At 44.6% G+C, this 18,348-nt stretch overlaps 1 protein-coding gene across 1 annotated transcript in view; it reads left to right on the top strand.

Moving 5' to 3' along the window:
- The window catches only part of UBE2R2 (ubiquitin conjugating enzyme E2 R2), an 857,843-nt gene that overhangs the window by 655,384 nt on the left and 184,111 nt on the right, over positions 1–18,348 (top strand). The window contains exon 4 of the mRNA XM_044078085.1: positions 9,946–10,080. Coding sequence (XP_043934020.1) covers positions 9,946–10,080 — 135 coding nt within the window. The remainder of the gene's footprint in view (positions 1–9,945; positions 10,081–18,348) is intronic.

Raw genomic sequence — 18,348 nt, 5'->3', positions numbered from 1 at the left:
CCAGGGTGGTCCTTCAGCTTTTGGGGTCAATGGCGACCTCCATTCTTCTGGTCCCCCTGGCAAGATTGCACATGCAAATTCTTCAGTGGCTCCTGTCGACCCAGTGGTCATACCAAGATCTGCCATTGTCCTACCCGATTCTCATCACGGAAATGTGCCGGCGATATCTTCGTTGGTGGCTCCTCTCCTCCAACCTGAACCAGGGGAGACTCTTCTGCCCCCCCTTCCCCCATTGCCACAGTGACCACGGACGCCTCCCAGATAGGGTGGGGGGGCATTATCTGGACAGGACGGTTCAAGGCACGTGGCAAGATCACCAAACCCACTTACATATCAATGTTCTGGAAATGAGGGCAGTGCTTCTAGCGTTGCAGGCACTTCACAGCTCTCTTCCCAAGGGTACCATTGCAATCTTCTCAGACAATATGGCGGTAGTATGGTACCTGAACAAGCAGGGAGGAACCAGGTCTTATCCTCTTTGCAGAGAAGCCATGAGAGTGTGGAACTGGGCGATCGCTTCCTAGAGATTTCTAGTGGCAGCACATTCCGGGGAAGTCCAGTGTGATAGCAGACAGGCTGAGCAGAGTTATTCTGATGCCTCACGAGTGGTCCCTGAACGACCAAGTAGCGGCTCGGATCTTCTCCAAGTGGGGTTTCCCTGCTGCAACCTTTTCGCCAGCCCCTGGGATGCGAAGTGCAGCAATTTCTTCTCCCTGACCCCCCCCCCCCCAGGGGAAGTCAGCCAGGGACTCTCCTAGTCCACAGTTGGCCCTCCGGTCTGCTCTACGCCTTCCCTCCGGTCCCTCTACTGCCAAAGGTGATTCAGAAGGCGATCTGCTTGGGAAGCAGCATGATTTTGATCGCACCACACTGGCCTCGCCAAGTTTGGTTTCCCTTCCTTTGGAAGTATGCAGTGAAGGGTCCTTGGATTCTGGACCCAGTTCCAGACCTCCTGACTCTTCAGTCGGGTCAGGCCCATCCATCACTGCGAACTCTCAAGCTAGCGGCTTGGCTGCTCCACTTCCAACCTTAGACAGCATATCCTTTCGCCTGAGGTGGTCCGGATTCTGTCTTCTTCTCACAGAGCTTCCACTAAGGAGATGTATTCTAATAAATGGAAAAGGTTTGCCATTTGGGTCCAGCGGCACAACGATGACCCCTCTGACAGCTCCAGTGTCGGCAGTATTAGATTTTTTGGCAACTCTTTTTAGACAGGGTTCCGCTGTCTCCACACTTAAAGTCCAGTTGGCAGCCATTTCTAATTATCATGTTGCCTTTGAGCCTTCACTCATGAGTCATAAGTTGTGTAAGGCCTTTCTCAAGGGAGCTTGGTTGCTTCGCCCCCCGGTGTCGCAACCTGTTTTGCCATGGGATTTGAATGTGGTTTTAGGAGCCTTGACATCTCATCCCTTCGAGCCGGCGGCCACTTGTGAGCAAAAGTTCTTATCTTGGAAGACTGCGGTAGCTATTACTTCAGCCAGAAGGGTTTCGGAGCTTCAAGCCCTTTCTATCAAGCCTCCTTATCTGATCTTTCACAAGGATAGAGTATCTCTAAGACTAAATCCGTCATTTCTTCCGAAGGTTTCTTCTGCTCTTTGTCTGCAGCAATCTATAGAGCTACCAGTTTTCTTTCCAAAATTTTCCAACAAAGCAGAATATAGACTTCATCAGTTGGATGTGCATAGACAACTGAGGTTTTACTTGGATAGGACACAGCAGAGGAAATCAAACCAGTTTTGTGGCCTTTGCGGATAACAGGATTTGCAAAGCAGTAACTAAGACCACTATCGCTAGGTGGATTAGGGATTGTGTTTCATTTATTTATGCATCAGTTGGAAGGGACCTTCCATTTCCAGTTAGAGCGCATTCCTACTGGGGCTATGGCAACTTCAGTGGCTTTCCACGCCAGACTGTCTGTGGATGAGATATGCAGCGGCCACTTGGGCTTCTCCACATACATTTATTTCTCATTACAAACTGGACGTGGCCTCTAGGGGTCGGCGTCCTTTGGTTCCACAGTGCTCAGGAATGTTTTCCAGTGAGCCTTCCAGGATCTAGGTGCTAGGGACACTGTCCCATCAGTTATGAATGTAGGCGAGATAGGATCACATTACATCTTTTAGTTATGTACTTACCATAACGATAGATGTATGTGATCCATCTCGCCTACATTCTTACGTACGCGCCCTCCTTCCCCCTACCTGTTGGATCTGGAGGAAAAATTGTTGTGCTGTAGGTTTGGTACATGTGGATGAGTTGTGGGGCAAACAAGATCTGGGGGTGTGGACGTGGTGCATCCTGGGATAAGGGGTTGGCCCAGCCAGTGAGAGACTTTGTGCTAGTGTATCGGCCGGCTCCGAGCCCATCAGTTATGAATGTAGGCGAGATGGATCACATACATCTATCGTTATGGTAAGTACATAACTAAAAGATTTCAACAATTGGCTAAGTTTCTGGTGTCATTCTAAGGGGATCCAGTATCTGCCTGGGATGACATGATTGACAGACCTCGATGCTTTGCCAGAGATGGCCTGCATCTGTCACCCCTGGGGTTCTGGATACTGGCCAAGGCTTTTGCCACCCCTATAGTGCCATTTTTAGGTGATGTTCCGAAGACCACATTACCACCGTAACAGCTACAAATGCAATTTGAGGGTCATGCTGCTCAAGGCTAGATGTCTAAATCTCAAAATGCACTCGTTCTAAGTACTCCTTAAAATGGAGAACATCGACATTTGTGCTGTAAGCAGAGGCCTGGTTCAAGGCAGCAGAAAGCACCCCTGCAGTACCAGGCTACAACTCATTCCACACCTTTTGGCCCCAGAACTTGGACCTAAGCTCCAAAGGTAGTGGTATCTCCATATTCATAAAGGATGTGCACACCTCCAGACTGGTAGCCCAACATAATGCATATGAGATACTTCCGGTGCAGCTAACCTTGGGTAAGACTGCAATTCAGGTCGTAGCCTACTATAGGTCCCCAACCATGTCCCAAGATTCACACTCCACGTTTCTATGCATCCTGGAGAATATTAGGGTCCAACCTAACACACTCATACTGGGTGACTTCAACTGCCCCTCCATTAATTGGGAAAACTACTCATGTACCAATACACTTGCCCAATGCTTTCTGTAATTCATTAATTCCATTGCCCTGGACCAACTCGTTCTTACACCCACTAGAGGTAACAACATCCTTGACCTGGTCATTACTAACATGGGTGACTGTTGCTCCACACCAATAGTCAACTCCTCCCTGGTTAGATCCGATCACAATCTAATCACCTTGGAAATCCGCATTCTCCCCCCCCCCCCCCAACAAGGGGAACCACCTTGAAAAACTTCTCCAAAGCTAACTTTGGACTCCTAAAAACAGAGGTGGCTAACTTCAAGGCACCCATGCAAATGGAGAATTGCATGACCGCCATATCATACACCAATGCACTGTACAAACACGTACACAAATGCATGGATCTCGCCATATCCAATAGAACTAAGACACTCTCCTCAAAAAAAAAAAAAAGCCAATCTGGTGGTCCCCTGCCATAAACAAACTCTACAACAGGAGGAGGAAACTGATGCGAAATAAGGTGAAGTCCCAAGACTGGAAAGACTCCCTTAGCCTCAGCAAAAGGTTGAGATCCCCCATCAAATCCTCTAAAGCTAGCTATGAAAACAGAATTGCAGCAGATAGTAAAGACAACCACAAGGTCTTCTATAGTTATGTCAAGAATTTCCATGGCAATACCCGGATTTGCTCTGAGCTACTGCACAATGGTATTTCCTATACCGAGCCAACAGATATTGCAAATATGGTTTACTATCATAATTTCGAATGACACTCTGTCGACCGCACTATGTTCGACAACGGAAAGTCAAACATGGCAATGTCGAACTTCAAAAGCAAGCCTAGGAACAGGTTTTAACATGGGTCGAGATAGGGGCGAGGTTTGTAGTCCGGCAGTAGCAGTGAACCTCTATCTCGACCCATGTTAAAACCCGTTCCTAGGCTTGCTTTTGAAGTTGGACATTGCCATGTTCAACTTTCCATTGTCGAGCATAGTGCGGTCGACTGAGTGTCATTTGAAATTATGATAAACCGCAAATATACTGGTGAACAGATTCAGTGCTAACTTTACCCCTCTACCCCCCCCAAAGGACCAATTACAATACCAGTAGATTTCCAGGCACCCAGTATTACTGCTGCACAGGTTAAAACAGCACTGTCCAAGGCCAAGAATACAGCTTTTGTGGGACCTGACAGTATCCCTGGCTATGTTCTACATGAACTACAGAGTGAACTGGCACCTCACCTGTTCAGTCACAGCCTCACCTCAGGCTTTGTCCCCACCGAGTGGTGCAGTAATACAGTCATCTCTCTCCACAAAGGAGGAGCGACTACAGACCCCAGGAACTATCGCCTCATTAGCCTGACGAGTCTGATATGTAATGCTATGGAATGCATCATCATGTACCTAATAAACAAGAATATAGGGAATCTCCAAACTCTGGATTCTACACAGTTTGGTTTTATGAAGGGTAGATCATGCCTGCTCAACTTGTTTGACTTGTCACCAGAGCTGTGGATGAAGGTAAGGTGGTTCATACAGCCTACCTTGATCTGGCCAAGGCCTTTGATACCATTCCCCACTCAGGAATCATAGAAAAACTTACTAAGCTAGGCATCAACCCCTATATCACTAGGTGGGTTGCAAACTGACTTACAAATAGAACCCTCAGTGTGAAAGTAGCTGACTCCAAGTCAGACTGCCGACCAGTCACGAGTGGAGTCCCACAGGGTTCGGTCTTGGGTCCTCTCCTGTTTGGTATCTACTTCTCTGAAGTCCAGGCCAACACGAAGGGACTCTGGCTGACAAAGTTCACAGATGATTGCAAGTTGAGAGCTATTATTAACTCCCCAAGTGATGCTGACATCCTACAGAAAGGCCTCAATGAGACCAACGACTGGTGTCAGAACCATGGCCTTAAGCTCAATGTCAAAAAATGCATCTTCATCCCCTTTGGGAAAATCTCTGTTCCCTTGAATTACCAAATTGATGGTTGTCCACTGAACACAGGTGTGATGAGAGATCTGGAAACACAGGTTGACAGCAACCTCTCTTTTGACCACCACGTTGCCACTGTGGTCAGAAAGTCCTATGTGGCACATCTCTCTACTAAGGGTTTTGCAACAAGGAAGAAAGATGTCATTGTCTCCCTCTACTCTTCCCTCATTAGGCCAATCATCGAGTACAATGCCCCATTTGGCATGTACCTCATTTAGATACCAGTAACAACTGGAGAGGTCGCAAAAGTACCTCACAAAGAGGATCTAGGGCCTTAAACACTTGTCCCTATATGGACAGACTCAAAAAAACTCCACTTATTCTCTGTCTCATATCGCCTACTTAGAGGCGATCTCTGCTTGACTTACAAAGCCATGTCTGATCCAGCTATGTTAGAAATGCTACATCTAAAGAAATCACAATCCCTCCACACCACACGCTCCAGAGACCTCAACCTCACTACCACAATCAACAGAACATGCTGGAGGGGCAGGTTCATAACCCAGAGACTGCCCATGCTATGGAATAGATTTCCCATACATGTCAAGCAGAGCACCTCACTGGCCCTCTTCAAGAGAAATCTTGATGAGTGGATGGGAAATAGAAAATTCACCCCGGGGATCACTCCAGTAGCTCTACTCGACAGAGGCACTGGAAACTAAGGTTGGGTGGCACGATGCCAGGGTAAATCTATGGGCTAGGCTTGTAAAGGCTCCAGGGCCATTAGCCTAGTACACACCTATGAACCTATGAGACCACAATAAATCATTTCAAATCTTTTCCCACCTTTAATGTGACCTATAACCTGTACAATTCAAATGAAAAACGTCTGTTAGGGGAAAAAATTATAAAAATTAAAAAACGTACAATAAGCTGGTTGCACAAGTGTGCACACCCTTAAACTAATACTTTGTTGTGTGTGCACACCCTTAAACTAATACTTTGTTGAAGCACCTTTTGATTTAATTACAGCATTCAGTCTTCTTGGATACACACACCTGCCATCAATTAATGAGACTCTGATTAACCCCAAATAAAATTCAGCTGTCCTTGTAGGATTTTCCTGCCATTTACCCAGTTGCCTGCTACAGCAAAAGCCATGGTTCGCAGAGAGCTTACAAAGCATCAAAGGGATCTCATTGTTGAAAGGAATCAGTCAGGAGAAAGGTACAAAAAAATTTCCAGAGCATTGGATATACCATGGAACACAGTGAAGACAGTCATCAAAAAGTGGAGAAAATATGGGACAACAGCGACATTGCAAAGAACTTGGACCCTCCAAAATTGATGAAAAGAGACTAAAACTGGTCAGGGAGCCTGCCAAGAGACCTACAGCAGCACTGAAGGAGCTACAGGAGTTTCTGGCAAAGTACTGGTTGTGTACTACATGCGACAATATCCCGTATTCTCCATATGTCTAGACTATGGGGTAGGGTTGCAAGTCGGAAGCCTTTTCTTAAACAGAAAAACATCCAGCCCCAGCTAAAATTTGCAAAACAATACATAGTTTCCCAAAAGCATGTGGGAAAATGTATTATGGTCTGGTGAGACCAAGGTTGAACTTTTTGGCCACAATTCCACCAAAAGGTACTTTTGGTGCAAAACAACACTTCGCATCATCAAAAGAACACCATCCCCATGGTGAAGCATAGTGGTGGCAGTATCATGCTTTGGGGTTGCTTTTCTTCAGTTGGACCTGGGGCTTTAGTCAGGGTGGAGGGAATTATGAACAGTTCCAAGTACCAGTCACTTTGGCACAAAACCTTCAGGCATCTGCTAGAAAGATGAAGAGGAATTTCACCCTTCAGCACAACAGTGACCAGAAGCATACATCCAAATGAACAAAAGAATGGCTTCACCAGAAGGAAATTAAAGTTTTGAGTGGCCCAACCAGAGCCCAGACCTAAATCCAACAGAAAATCTGTGAAGTGACCTGAAGAGGGCTGTGCACAATAGATGCCCTCGCAATCTGACAGATTTGGAGCGCTTTTGCAAGGAAGAGTGGGCAAATATTGCAAAGTCAAGATGTGCCATGCTGATAGACTCCTACCCAAGAAGACTGAATGCTGTAATTAAATCAAAAGGTACTTCAAAATGTTAGTCAAGGGTGTGCAGACACAAAGTATTAGTTTAAGGGTGTGCACACTTATGCAACCATCGTATTGCATGTTTTTTATTTTTCATATTTTTCCCCTAACATTTGTTTTTCAATTGAATTGTACAGGTTATAGGTCACATTAAAGGTGGGAAACGTTTTGAAATGATTTATAGTGGTCTCATTTTTTTATATCATAAAAACCTAGCATTTTAACAGGGGGGGGGTGTAAATTTTTTATATCCACTGTATGTATCTTATTTTGTGTAAATGCGTGATAGAGAATTGTGTGTGACATCTGCATGCTAAATAGATTCATAACATTGCATGTTTTATTTTCAAGTGGGAGGATGTAGATCAGAGTGCATGTGCTATATGCTGCGTCTTTAAGAAGCATGTCAATGACGTAACGTGCATGTATAAATGTCAAGCACATTGCCATTTTGAGAGTGCAGCCAGAGTGAAAGCATGAGTTTGTATATAAGTTACTTAAGTTAAAGTCGCTAAACTTCTGTTGTGATGTTTGTATAAAATAAAGCTGCTTGAACAGAGCCCAAGAAGACTCTTCTATTGTCTCCAAAGTAGGAGAGCGACAGTATGGAATTGAGTCTCTCTTCGCACCAACCCTTCCTTCATGCCTAAAGTGGTCAGTGAACTGTCACTTAATCAGTCTGTCCATTTACCCACTTTCTTTCCCTCTCCTCAAAATGACAGTGACCGAATGCGCCATTCCCTGGATGTTCACAGATAACTTAGATTGTACCTAGACAAGACCAAGCACATCAGAAAATCATACCAGGTGTTTGTATCCTTTTCACCCCAAGGCTCTGGGAAAAGCTATCTCAAAGCAAACAATTTATTCTTGGTTTTTCCAGCATGATATCCTTCTGCTACTCTTTCCATGGCAAACAGTTGCCATATACCGTGAAGAGCCATTCCACCAGGGCTGTGGCCTCCTCAGGGGCCTTTTTCAAAGGACTAGATACAGCCTCCATTCTAGAGCCAGCCACTTAGATTTCAGTCCACACCTTTACTAAGCATTATAAACTGGACAGCATCTCTAGGGCTAGGACAGGTTTTGCTAAAGCCATTCTGCATGAATTCATAGAGTTCCTCTATCCCTTCCTCCCATGTCACATGCTGAGCTTTGGTATTCTCCCTCATGTTTAGAATACTGCAACATGAGAGTAGAAGGACATAGAATAGTTGTGTAAAATCTTACCATAACCATAGATGTCCTCTTCCATGTTGCAGTATTCCTATCCCTCCCTCCTTACCCCTTCTTAGGACCTCTTGTTTCGATTCCTTTTTTCCTCTCTGGATGACATCCTTAGACTCTTGTCTGACTGGGGAATTCACTTCTGAGGTTAGTGCTTGCTGACGTCACATTTATGGTACCTACATGTGATGTCCCATGCACCACACAGCAGCCAAACTAAGCTTTTGTACATGGGCTGGACATTCGGGTCACCTCAGGCAGAGAATCCCATAGTTTGAGTACTGCAATATGGAAGAGAGGGACATCTATGGTTATGGCAAGATTTTACATGGGGCTTCCTTTTTCTGAGAATGCTACATGCGGATGTCCTTTTATGGCTGTCTGTCAGAACCTACATGTGACATCCCAAGTGGCTGTAATCTTTTGTATACAGGCTGGATGTCTGGCTGTTGTACAGAAGACCACCCATGTGTAACGAATGCTGCAACATAGAAGAGAAGGACATCTATGTTCATGGTAAGATTTTGCACAGCTATTCTATCCTTCCACATCGTCATGGTCGCTTCCCTCCCAGGAATAGAGATGGCCCTCCTCCCTGCTGCTGCATCAGTAGTGGAAGTCATTACTTGATACAGGATTACGTAAGCCATGGTCCAGGCAGTCATCTGTGCCACCAGAGTAGCTAACTTTCCACAGTACTTTTGGTGGTGGTGAAGTACTTGAAACAGTTGTACGTATAGCACTATGATAGCTTGCACATTGTGGGCATCTGTTTTGCCAAGTGACAGCCAGATATGCAGCTCAGTACTTCTGATACGGCATTGTTTTGTAACATATAGGACTTCGATAAAGCCTGCACTGACCCATTGTCCCTTTTCCAGGCAAGTGTAGTCTCTAAAAAGACCAGTTAAGAGTTTTTCCTCGCATGGCAAGTAGAACATTTCAGTTTGTAACTCATGAATGGGTAAGCATAAACATTCTTTTGCACTCCTCTGTAATTGGTCTGCATTTTTGCATCTCTGAGTGGAATATTGCAGTTGAATTTCTCCTACTGACTTCAGAGTGAATGGGCATAGTGGACTGGTGCAAAAATAAGCTGATTACAGGCTAAATTTAAAGTTTTGCCTCATTAATAACACGCCTGACTTGAAGCACTTGTGTGATGCGCACAAATCTGTTCTTGTCCATGTGCATGAGCACATACATACATTTTTACATTTTATTAATTGTTCAGGTGAATAAACCATCACTGCATCAGTATTATTTAGTCTTATTTGTTGGATTTTAATAAGACCAGCTAAAACTTTTCCACTCTGAAGCGCAGTTGTGCTCCAAGAGTAGTAGTAACAGTGCAGCTTTAAACTTTCAAATCTGGGTTACAGAGAAAATGTGTTGTACTTTGCTTATAGTATGTTTAGTTGTGATATGAAAAGAGAATTTCTCGTTTCCTGTATAAATGAGCATTAAGAACTTCATTGTCATAATAACCTATTATAAATTTATGTATTCTACAGGTATGCGTCTTCTGTGATTTTAACCAGTGTTTGATTTTCTTTTGCTTACAGAACTATTCTATTGAGTGTAATTTCATTGTTGAATGAGCCTAATACATTTTCACCGGCCAATGTTGATGCCTCAGTCATGTTTAGAAAATGGAGGGACAGTAAGGGAAAAGACAAAGAATATGCAGAAATAATTAGGTGAGTATCAGTTTGTGAACTAGTTGAGTTTTTGTTAATCATTTGCATGTGATTCATACTGCACTAGAAAAATGAAGTTAAATATTTGGGTGATTTTATAATGGAAGCTTGTACGAAAAACACTTTTATGGAGCATGCTTGTCTACGAATTCTTAATCAGTGATTTTAAGTGGTAGTATTCTTGCACTACAGTTTAAAGCTGGAAATGTTTTGTAAGAGTACAAGCTTTCCTGCGTGTGTGCATGTTTTTAAGTAAACATATACTGGTTTGACATGGAGTAAAGCATCAGCTGTGCCAGTGGAATGACGATGTAGTAAAATTTTCACTCACCCAAGCATTTATGTGATACAGCTGATGTTAGTCCCATCTATGATAAAAGTGTTCATTTATTAACAACATAGCATGACTGGTCAAAAAACATGCTTTTCAAAGCAAGTTTTTTTTTAGGGAGAGAGAGTGTAACATTAAATTCTGGCATTTGAGCTGTATCCGTCTTGACCCATTTCCTCAGTTTGAAGTTCTAAAAGCAGTTAATTCCCTGTAAGTAGTGAAGTGGGTAATATGCTGGAATGCCCTGATGTAGACATGAGCATGGCTCCCTTGTGTATCCTGCACTGGTACATGTTCTTTTCATTTTTTATTTATTTATTTATTTTTTTTTGCCATTGCAGTTGTACATGACCTTCTCACTTGTAGGAAGGTTCCACTGCACATTTTATCAAACCTTCAGTTTTAATGTCTCTGTATGATGATCAACACAGAATAGCATCAGTAAAGTTTGTGGCCCCTGGCTGGTAACTACATGCACACACCATGCTAGCAGCTTCACTTTATCCAGGATGTCAGCTCTGAGGATACCTTTAGTATTGCCATATTACTACTCCCCCACAGCTAATGTGGGCACTTGTATCACTGTGGGAAGTCTCATACACTCCCCCTTGACTTTCATGTTCCCCTCACATTAGCCTTCTAAGAGGCACTGATACTACTTCAAGATTGTCCTACGGTACTGATTCCACCAGAGGCAAAACAGCCAGTTTTGCATTTCTAAGAAGAGCAAGTACTCATGCTGTCTTGGAGATGGCCATCTGGTTATTGGAACACTCTAAGCATTACAGACCAGATGTTTTGGTTAGGGCCATTGAACCTGCAGTGACTATTGATTGTTTCTCAGACCACTCACTCACCTGTCTGGACTTCCTGTGTTATACTTCATTCAGCCATCACAAAGCATGGATCAGCAAGTAATGTATATGACTAATATTCAATTGTGTAGTGAGCGAACCCTAATAGTAGATGTTTGGATAAGATCTCTGTACGTTTCCCCTCCCTTCATTATCTTTTCTGTGTTTTTGGTATATTCACACCGTTCAAGGTGTCTCTGTGCTTGCATAAATGCCGTATTCTCCAGAGAGATTTCCACACACACACACACACACACACACACTGTATGTTTTGTTTGGGGTCCTCCTGCCACATATATTCATTTTGAAAAACTTGAGAAGAAGGAAGTTAGGTCTTTAGGCTTACTTGGACTAGTGAAAGCCTGGAATCCCTGTCTAGTCAGACTTGTGTTGAACAATACACAAGTCATCTCTGGACATTGCTCTGAGAAAAAAAAAAGCATGCAGAGAAGCAGGCCTACCATGAGTATGGCAGGCAAATGGTAGAGGAAGTTGCTTTGGTTCCAGCTGTCCTTTCTAACCATGATGGTGATGGAAGTGCAGACATGCTGTTGCAGCTTCTGGCTCTGACCCATGTCCAAGGCCTCTGGTGATGTACCTTGGGGAGCCACCCTGCTTTTGGCTGTGTAAGCACATCCTCCTAGCTCAAAGATGGTGATTACGTAGTCAGGCTGGATAGCTCCCAGATGACTAATTCAGACACTCATTTTGTTCACTTGGGGCAGAGAAACATCCTTGCCTTGCTACCCAGCGAAGGTGGAAGCCATAAACTGATACATTGCCATTTTAAGATCCTTTCCACCATCAGACTGTCTGATTTTATTTATTTATTTTATTTCAGTTTATTTTACATTTGTTAACCGGGAAAGTCTGACTGGACACACACAGGTCCTTTTTCAGCAGAGGCCCGGGGAGAAACACTCCCCATACAATAATATTCAGAATGTGTTACACACATTGATTAATATTTAAGTACTGTTTCAAACATTGACAAATTCATTGACAAATTCCTTGGCAGTAGACAAGTTGGTGAACATCAATTGGGATTAAAGTATATATCAGTAGTCAAGCTGTAAAAACAGCTGATGTAATGAAAGATGTTCTTCGTGTTTCACTGTTGCAGTCCTGACTTGTGGGATTTCCTGCCATTAAAGCCTTTGGCTGGCCCTACTACCAGAGAAAATTCCTCCTCTTAGGGCTGGCAGACGCCCTAACCAACATCAGTAAGCTTGGTATGTAGGGAGCTAGCCTACATCATGAAATCAGACTTTTCTTGCTGTCAAAGTTTGAAGCAGTGTTTCAGTGTGTTGGTCGGTCTGCACAAGAGAGAAGTCATTGGAAAGATTAGTACCCCATTAGGGAACTCCTTTCTGTTTGCCTGGTGTGACTCATTTCACACAAAGCAAATGTCTCCACTGTGGTAAGCAAATCCCACCAAGACTTCCACTTGCTTTGTGTCACCTGTTTAGGCCCGAATAATGACTTCCCTAGATGTTCATCGTGCATACAGCTGCAGTCATAACAGATGGGTTTTCCTGCCGTCAGGCGGGTCCTCGGTCGGCCGAATTCCAAAGTCTAGGTCCGGCGTCGGATGTCGTTGCTTCTTCCCTGACGTCAGTGCGACAGGGGTATAAAAGAACCAACCAACGCCATTTTCTTCAGTCTTTCTTGCCGCGCGGTGCCCGAAGCAGAAGCAGTTCACAAGTGCCGGTTGGCCAGCTCCTGAGATTACGAATATTTTTCAACCGAAGTCTTCTTGAAAGCTAAGTACCCCGTTGGGGAAACTTTTCTTGCCTCAGACCGATGTCAGACAAAGTTAATAATTGCATTTCATGTGGGAAGCAAATACCGCATAAGGATTTTCATTCCCTCTGCATTCCTTGATTAGGCCCAGACCACGGCGTCTCGGCCTGTCGTTTTTGTGCTACATTCAACAGACGCACTATTAAGCGTCGGGCGGAGTTCACCCAACACTATTTTGGCAAAAAATTTAATTACATTATGTCGTCTGATACTCCGACTCCAGTTTTGAGTAAAAGACGCAAAGATAAGGACTGACATACGAGGTCCGCGACTTCTACTGATACCACGCCAAAGCCGACTACAGGTGGTCCGGTTCTCAGCGAGGCGCCTACGCAGCCCCTGACTACCGATGACACTTCATTGGCGGTGTCTTCTGTGCCCGAGGTCGCAGGCTCTTCGGCCCACACCCCGACTACAGATACCGAAGCCACTCTTGGCGGAGAAACTCAGAGTTTAGACAGGCCTGCCACCTCTCAAGGTGTCTTCAGGCCTTCCTCTTCTTTTTCCATCAAGGCTTTCACTAAGTCTAAAGCAGCCATGCATACTAAAATACAAGCTCCACAGGGCTCCTTTCAAGGCCCCATGCCTAAAAAGCAGATGCTCAAAATGGCTGAGGATTTGATTACTCTTATCAGGGGTTCTCATCCCCCCCCCCCCACCCGGACAAAAGGCCCAGAGTGGGGGAAGAATCCCCTTACTCGGACCAGGCCTCCATTATTTCAGAACATTCTGAAGACCAGGAACATTCATACTCCCCTTTTGAAGATTCTGATGCAGAGGAGCCCATTCCCTCTGTCTCCCCCCCTGAAGATTACTCTTTTGGGGAAACCTTACATACCTTGAGGGAACACTTCCACTGGGAAGGCCAAGAGTACTCAGACTCCAAGAAAAGGCTTAGGGATTTCCTCTTGCTCCCTCAGCACAGGCCTCTGGCTATACCTCCTGTCTTAGACATTCTAGATGATGTGTATTCGGAGGCCTGCCTTAACCCAGATTCTTTACCACCAGCTCCAGTCAAGCCTGACAGGTATTACCGGGTTCCTGATTCACACCAATTCCTATACAAAAGTCATGCGGCTGACCCAGAAACTATTTCACAGGGTCCCAAGGGAATTAAGGCCTCCACTGCTAAAAATCCATTATCTTCAGAGAGAGATTCCAGAGCTTTAGAAAGGTGGGGGGGAAAGGTATACACCTCGGCCACCTTAACCATGAGGGCATTAAATTGTCAGTTCCATATGTTAAAGTACCAACAGTTTTTGTTATCACAGTTGAAAAGCAAAATGTCACAACCTGAACAACCAGACTTGAAGGAGTTGCAGGATTTGTTACATAGTGCAGAACAAGTGGGTAAACATACCTTACAATGTGGTTTTGATGCTTTAGAGGCCTCATGTAGAGCTGCTGTTACAGGATCAGTCATACATAGACATGCTTGGCTCAAAGAGCAAACCTTACCAGATCATGTCAAAGCTAAATTACTAGATGCACCTCTCCAAAAAGATGTATTGTTTGGTGTTAAAGCTGAGGAGGTATTAAAGAAAATGGAGGAAAAGGCAAAATCAATGCAAACAGTGAAAGATTTCCTACAGGTACAACCTCCACGTTTCAGTAGAAATTGGCCTTCCAAAAATTGGTCCTTTCCAGCCATGGACAGACCCCAAAGAGGTAGATACAGGCGCCCGAGGGGTAGAGGGCAATCCCAAGGATCGTTTAGAGGCAGACAATGGCAAGCACCTACACAAAGAGGTGGTGAGGATAGTTCACAGCCATTCAGAAAGCAGAACCAATGACTTTCCCCTTTGCATGCCAAGCAAGGCTCAAATGGCAGCACCGTTAGGCGGAAAACTGGCATTATTTTCGAAAAATTGGCATAGTCACAAAAGACAAATGGATCTTGGACATTATAGACAGAGGCTACAGATTCCACTTTCATACCCTTCCAAAAATGAGAGGCATGCCTAACCTGCCACACAAAGGGCAGAGGCACAAAAACAAATTTCAGATCTCATGGACATGAAAGCTATTCAAGAGGTACCTGCACAAGAACAGGGTCAAGGTTTATATTCCAGACTATTCCTGGTACCAAGGAAAGGCAAAGATTGGAGACCTATTTTGGACCTATCCGTCCTAAACACATTCTTACTCGTGCCAAAATTCAAGATGCTCACATTACAGCAGCTTCTTCCCATGCTGGGCAAGGAGTCTTGTCTGGTAACATTGGACCTCAAGGAGGCATACCTGCATGTCCCAATCAGACAAGATTGCAGAAGATACCTCAGATTTCTTGCAGGTTCAACACATTATCAATTCTCTGCATTGCCCTTTGGCTTATCTACTGCACCTAGAGTGTTCACGAAATGCCTGGCATCAGTAATTGCCTACTGCAGACTTCAAAGGATACAAATATACCCATATTTGGACGACTGCCTGATCCAAGCGGACAGCAAGCACATACTTCTGAAACATCTGGCATTTGTAATAATGTTGTTGAATTCTCTGGGATACACAGTCAACAAAAAGAAATCAAGGCTAATACCCTCTCAAACAATTTTCCTGGGTGCCAGCTTGGATACAAACACCCAGATGGCCTACCTCACGCCAGAGAAACAAGGGCAACTATCTCAATACTTCAGAAAACTGGCAACTTTCACCAGGCTGACTGCAAGGAAAATCCTGCAGGCTCTGGGATTCATGGCATCTTGCATCCTACTAATCCCATGTGCAAAGCTGCATATGAGGAAACTTCAATGGTACCTAAAAAAAAACTATGGTCTCAACACAGCCACAGTTTGGAAACAATAATACCACTGATTCCATGTCTTCAAAAGGAATTTCTGTGGTGGGCTCAAGCATGCCAAAGAAACACAGGTCTCCCATTCTGCAAGCCTCAAGCAAATCAAGTCATCACAACAGACGCCTCGGACTACGCCTGGGGGGGCGCACATGACAGATCGGTGCATTCAGGGCAAATGGTCCCAAAAAGAAAAGCACCTACACATCAATCAAAAGGAAATGCTAGCAGTAATAAATGCTATTATAGCTTGCAAAGACCTACTGCATCCAGGCCAGCAATTGATAAGGACAGACAACACCACAGTAATGTGGTACATAAACAAACAGGGAGGAACCCATTCATACCCCCTATACAGGCTTGCCATGTCTCTTTGGAACATGGCTCTGGAATTACAAATCGAACTTCAAGCACAGTACCTGCCAGACAAGGAAAACACGCTGGCAGACAACCTAAGCAGAAATATGACAGATCCACATGAATAGAAGTTGCATCCTCAAGTTTTTACAAAGATAATTCAAGCATGGGAAAGGCTAGCCATAGATCTCTTTGTCTCCCACAGAAATCACCAATTGGCAAAATTCTGCTCAAGGACCTTTCATCCACAGGCCTGGAAAGTGGACGCACTCTTTCAGTTGGACAACAATGACAGTTTATGCCTTTCCACCTCTTCCTCTGTTGCCCAAAGTTCTATTAAAAACCAGAACAGACAGACCAAAGATGATTCTCATTGCCCCAGACTGGCCAAGACAACAGTGGTACCCACTCCTGAGGAGCCTGACGCATTCCCCACCATGGATCCTGCCTCTAATGCCTCTTTTACTGACTCAGCACAACTTCAAAACTCTTCACAGTCAGCTGAAAACACTCAATCTAGCCGCATGGAAGATTCCTTAAAATCACAACAGACCCTACTCTCCAAGGAGGTGCAGGATGTCATTTTGGAGGCCAGAAGACCTTCTACTAGAAAAGCCTACTCTGCAAAATGGAAACGGTTTTGTGCCTGGAATGAGAAAAAGGGCCAGAATCCTGGAATACTGAATTTACCTCATATATTACAGTACCTAGCTGAGATGCTAAGCAGTGGACTTTCATTCTCCTCCATCAAAATCCATGCCTCAGCCATTTCTGCAGAATACAACTCTGACCTTGCCTCCTTTTGAGCCAGCTGCTTCAACAGAACTGCAATATTTGTCCTGGAAAACAGCCTTCCTGCTGGCTATCACCTCAGCTCGCAGGGTTTCGGAACTACACGCCCTCATGGCTGTGCAGCCTTTCATCATTTTCCATCAGGACAGAGTTTCCTTACGAACCAATCCTTCCTTTATGCCAAAGGTAGTATCCAGGGTAGCCTTGAATCAGGCTATCCACTTACCTACCTTTTATCCTAATCCTCAAAACAAAGGGGAAAGACTACTACATTCCTTGGACATTCACAGATAGCTACGTTCTTATTTGGACAGAACAAAGCCTTTCAGAAAATCAGAGCTTCTCTTTGTGTCCTATGCTACAGGAGCTCAAGGGAAGCCTATTTCCAAACAGACAATCTCAAAATGGATAGCCCACTGCATACGCTTTTGTTACTCTCTTCTTGGTAAAACTGTACCTGCAGGCATCAGATCTCACTCCACAAGGGCCACAGCTACCTCTGCAACTTTCCTCAGGGGGGTTCCTACCAAAGATATTTTGGAAGCTGCCACTTGGAGTTCTGTACATACTTTTTCCAAGCACTACCACCTATCATCATTATACTCCAAATCTAGAGCAGGCTTTGCCACTGCAGTCTTGCAGGGCATCCTGGCTCCTCCTAGTTCCACCTAGTGCCTACCACCCCTTTTTTAGCTTTGGGATTCTACCCATCTGTTATGACTGAAGCTGTATGCATGATGAACATAGTACAGTTTTGTACCTACCATAAATGTAGATGTTCGAGTGCTAATACAGCTGCAGTCCAGGTTTCCCTTCCTCCTTCCCCTCTTGGGACAGGCCTAATGGCTAACACCTCCTCATACAACCTGATTGGGGTATTATTTTATGGTGTATTTGCTTGCAACTACTGATGTCCTTCATGGATGCATCTGCAGTCATAACAACTGGGTTGTCCTGTCGTCAGGCAGCCCTTCAGTCGGCCGGATTCCAAAGTCCGGGTCCTCGCTGATGTCGCACTTCACCCGACGCCATCTCTGTTGGTCAAAGCATCAGCCGATTTTCCTCAGTCTTTCTTGAAGCAGAAGCTGTTCGCGGTCGGATCCAGAGATTACTTCAAGACTTGGGGACTCTTGCCTCAGCCGATGTCAGAAAAGTTAATAATTGTTTAACCTGTGGGAAACAAATACCTCATAAAGATTTCCACTCTTGTCTGCCTTGTTTAGGCCCAGCCACAGCAGCCTGTTCGCCTGTGTTTCAAGCTTAGGCCGATCGGAGTTTGCAGAACAGGTTCTGATTTTACCCAATCTGCCAAAACGCAAAGATAAAGACCGACAGAA

The sequence above is a fragment of the Protopterus annectens genome, chromosome 1.part1, assembly GCF_019279795.1.
Source record: "Protopterus annectens isolate FY-2018-M chromosome 1.part1, PAN1.0, whole genome shotgun sequence".
NCBI lineage: Eukaryota > Metazoa > Chordata > Ceratodontiformes > Protopteridae > Protopterus > Protopterus annectens.
This window is presented reverse-complemented; position numbering and strand designations above follow the sequence as displayed.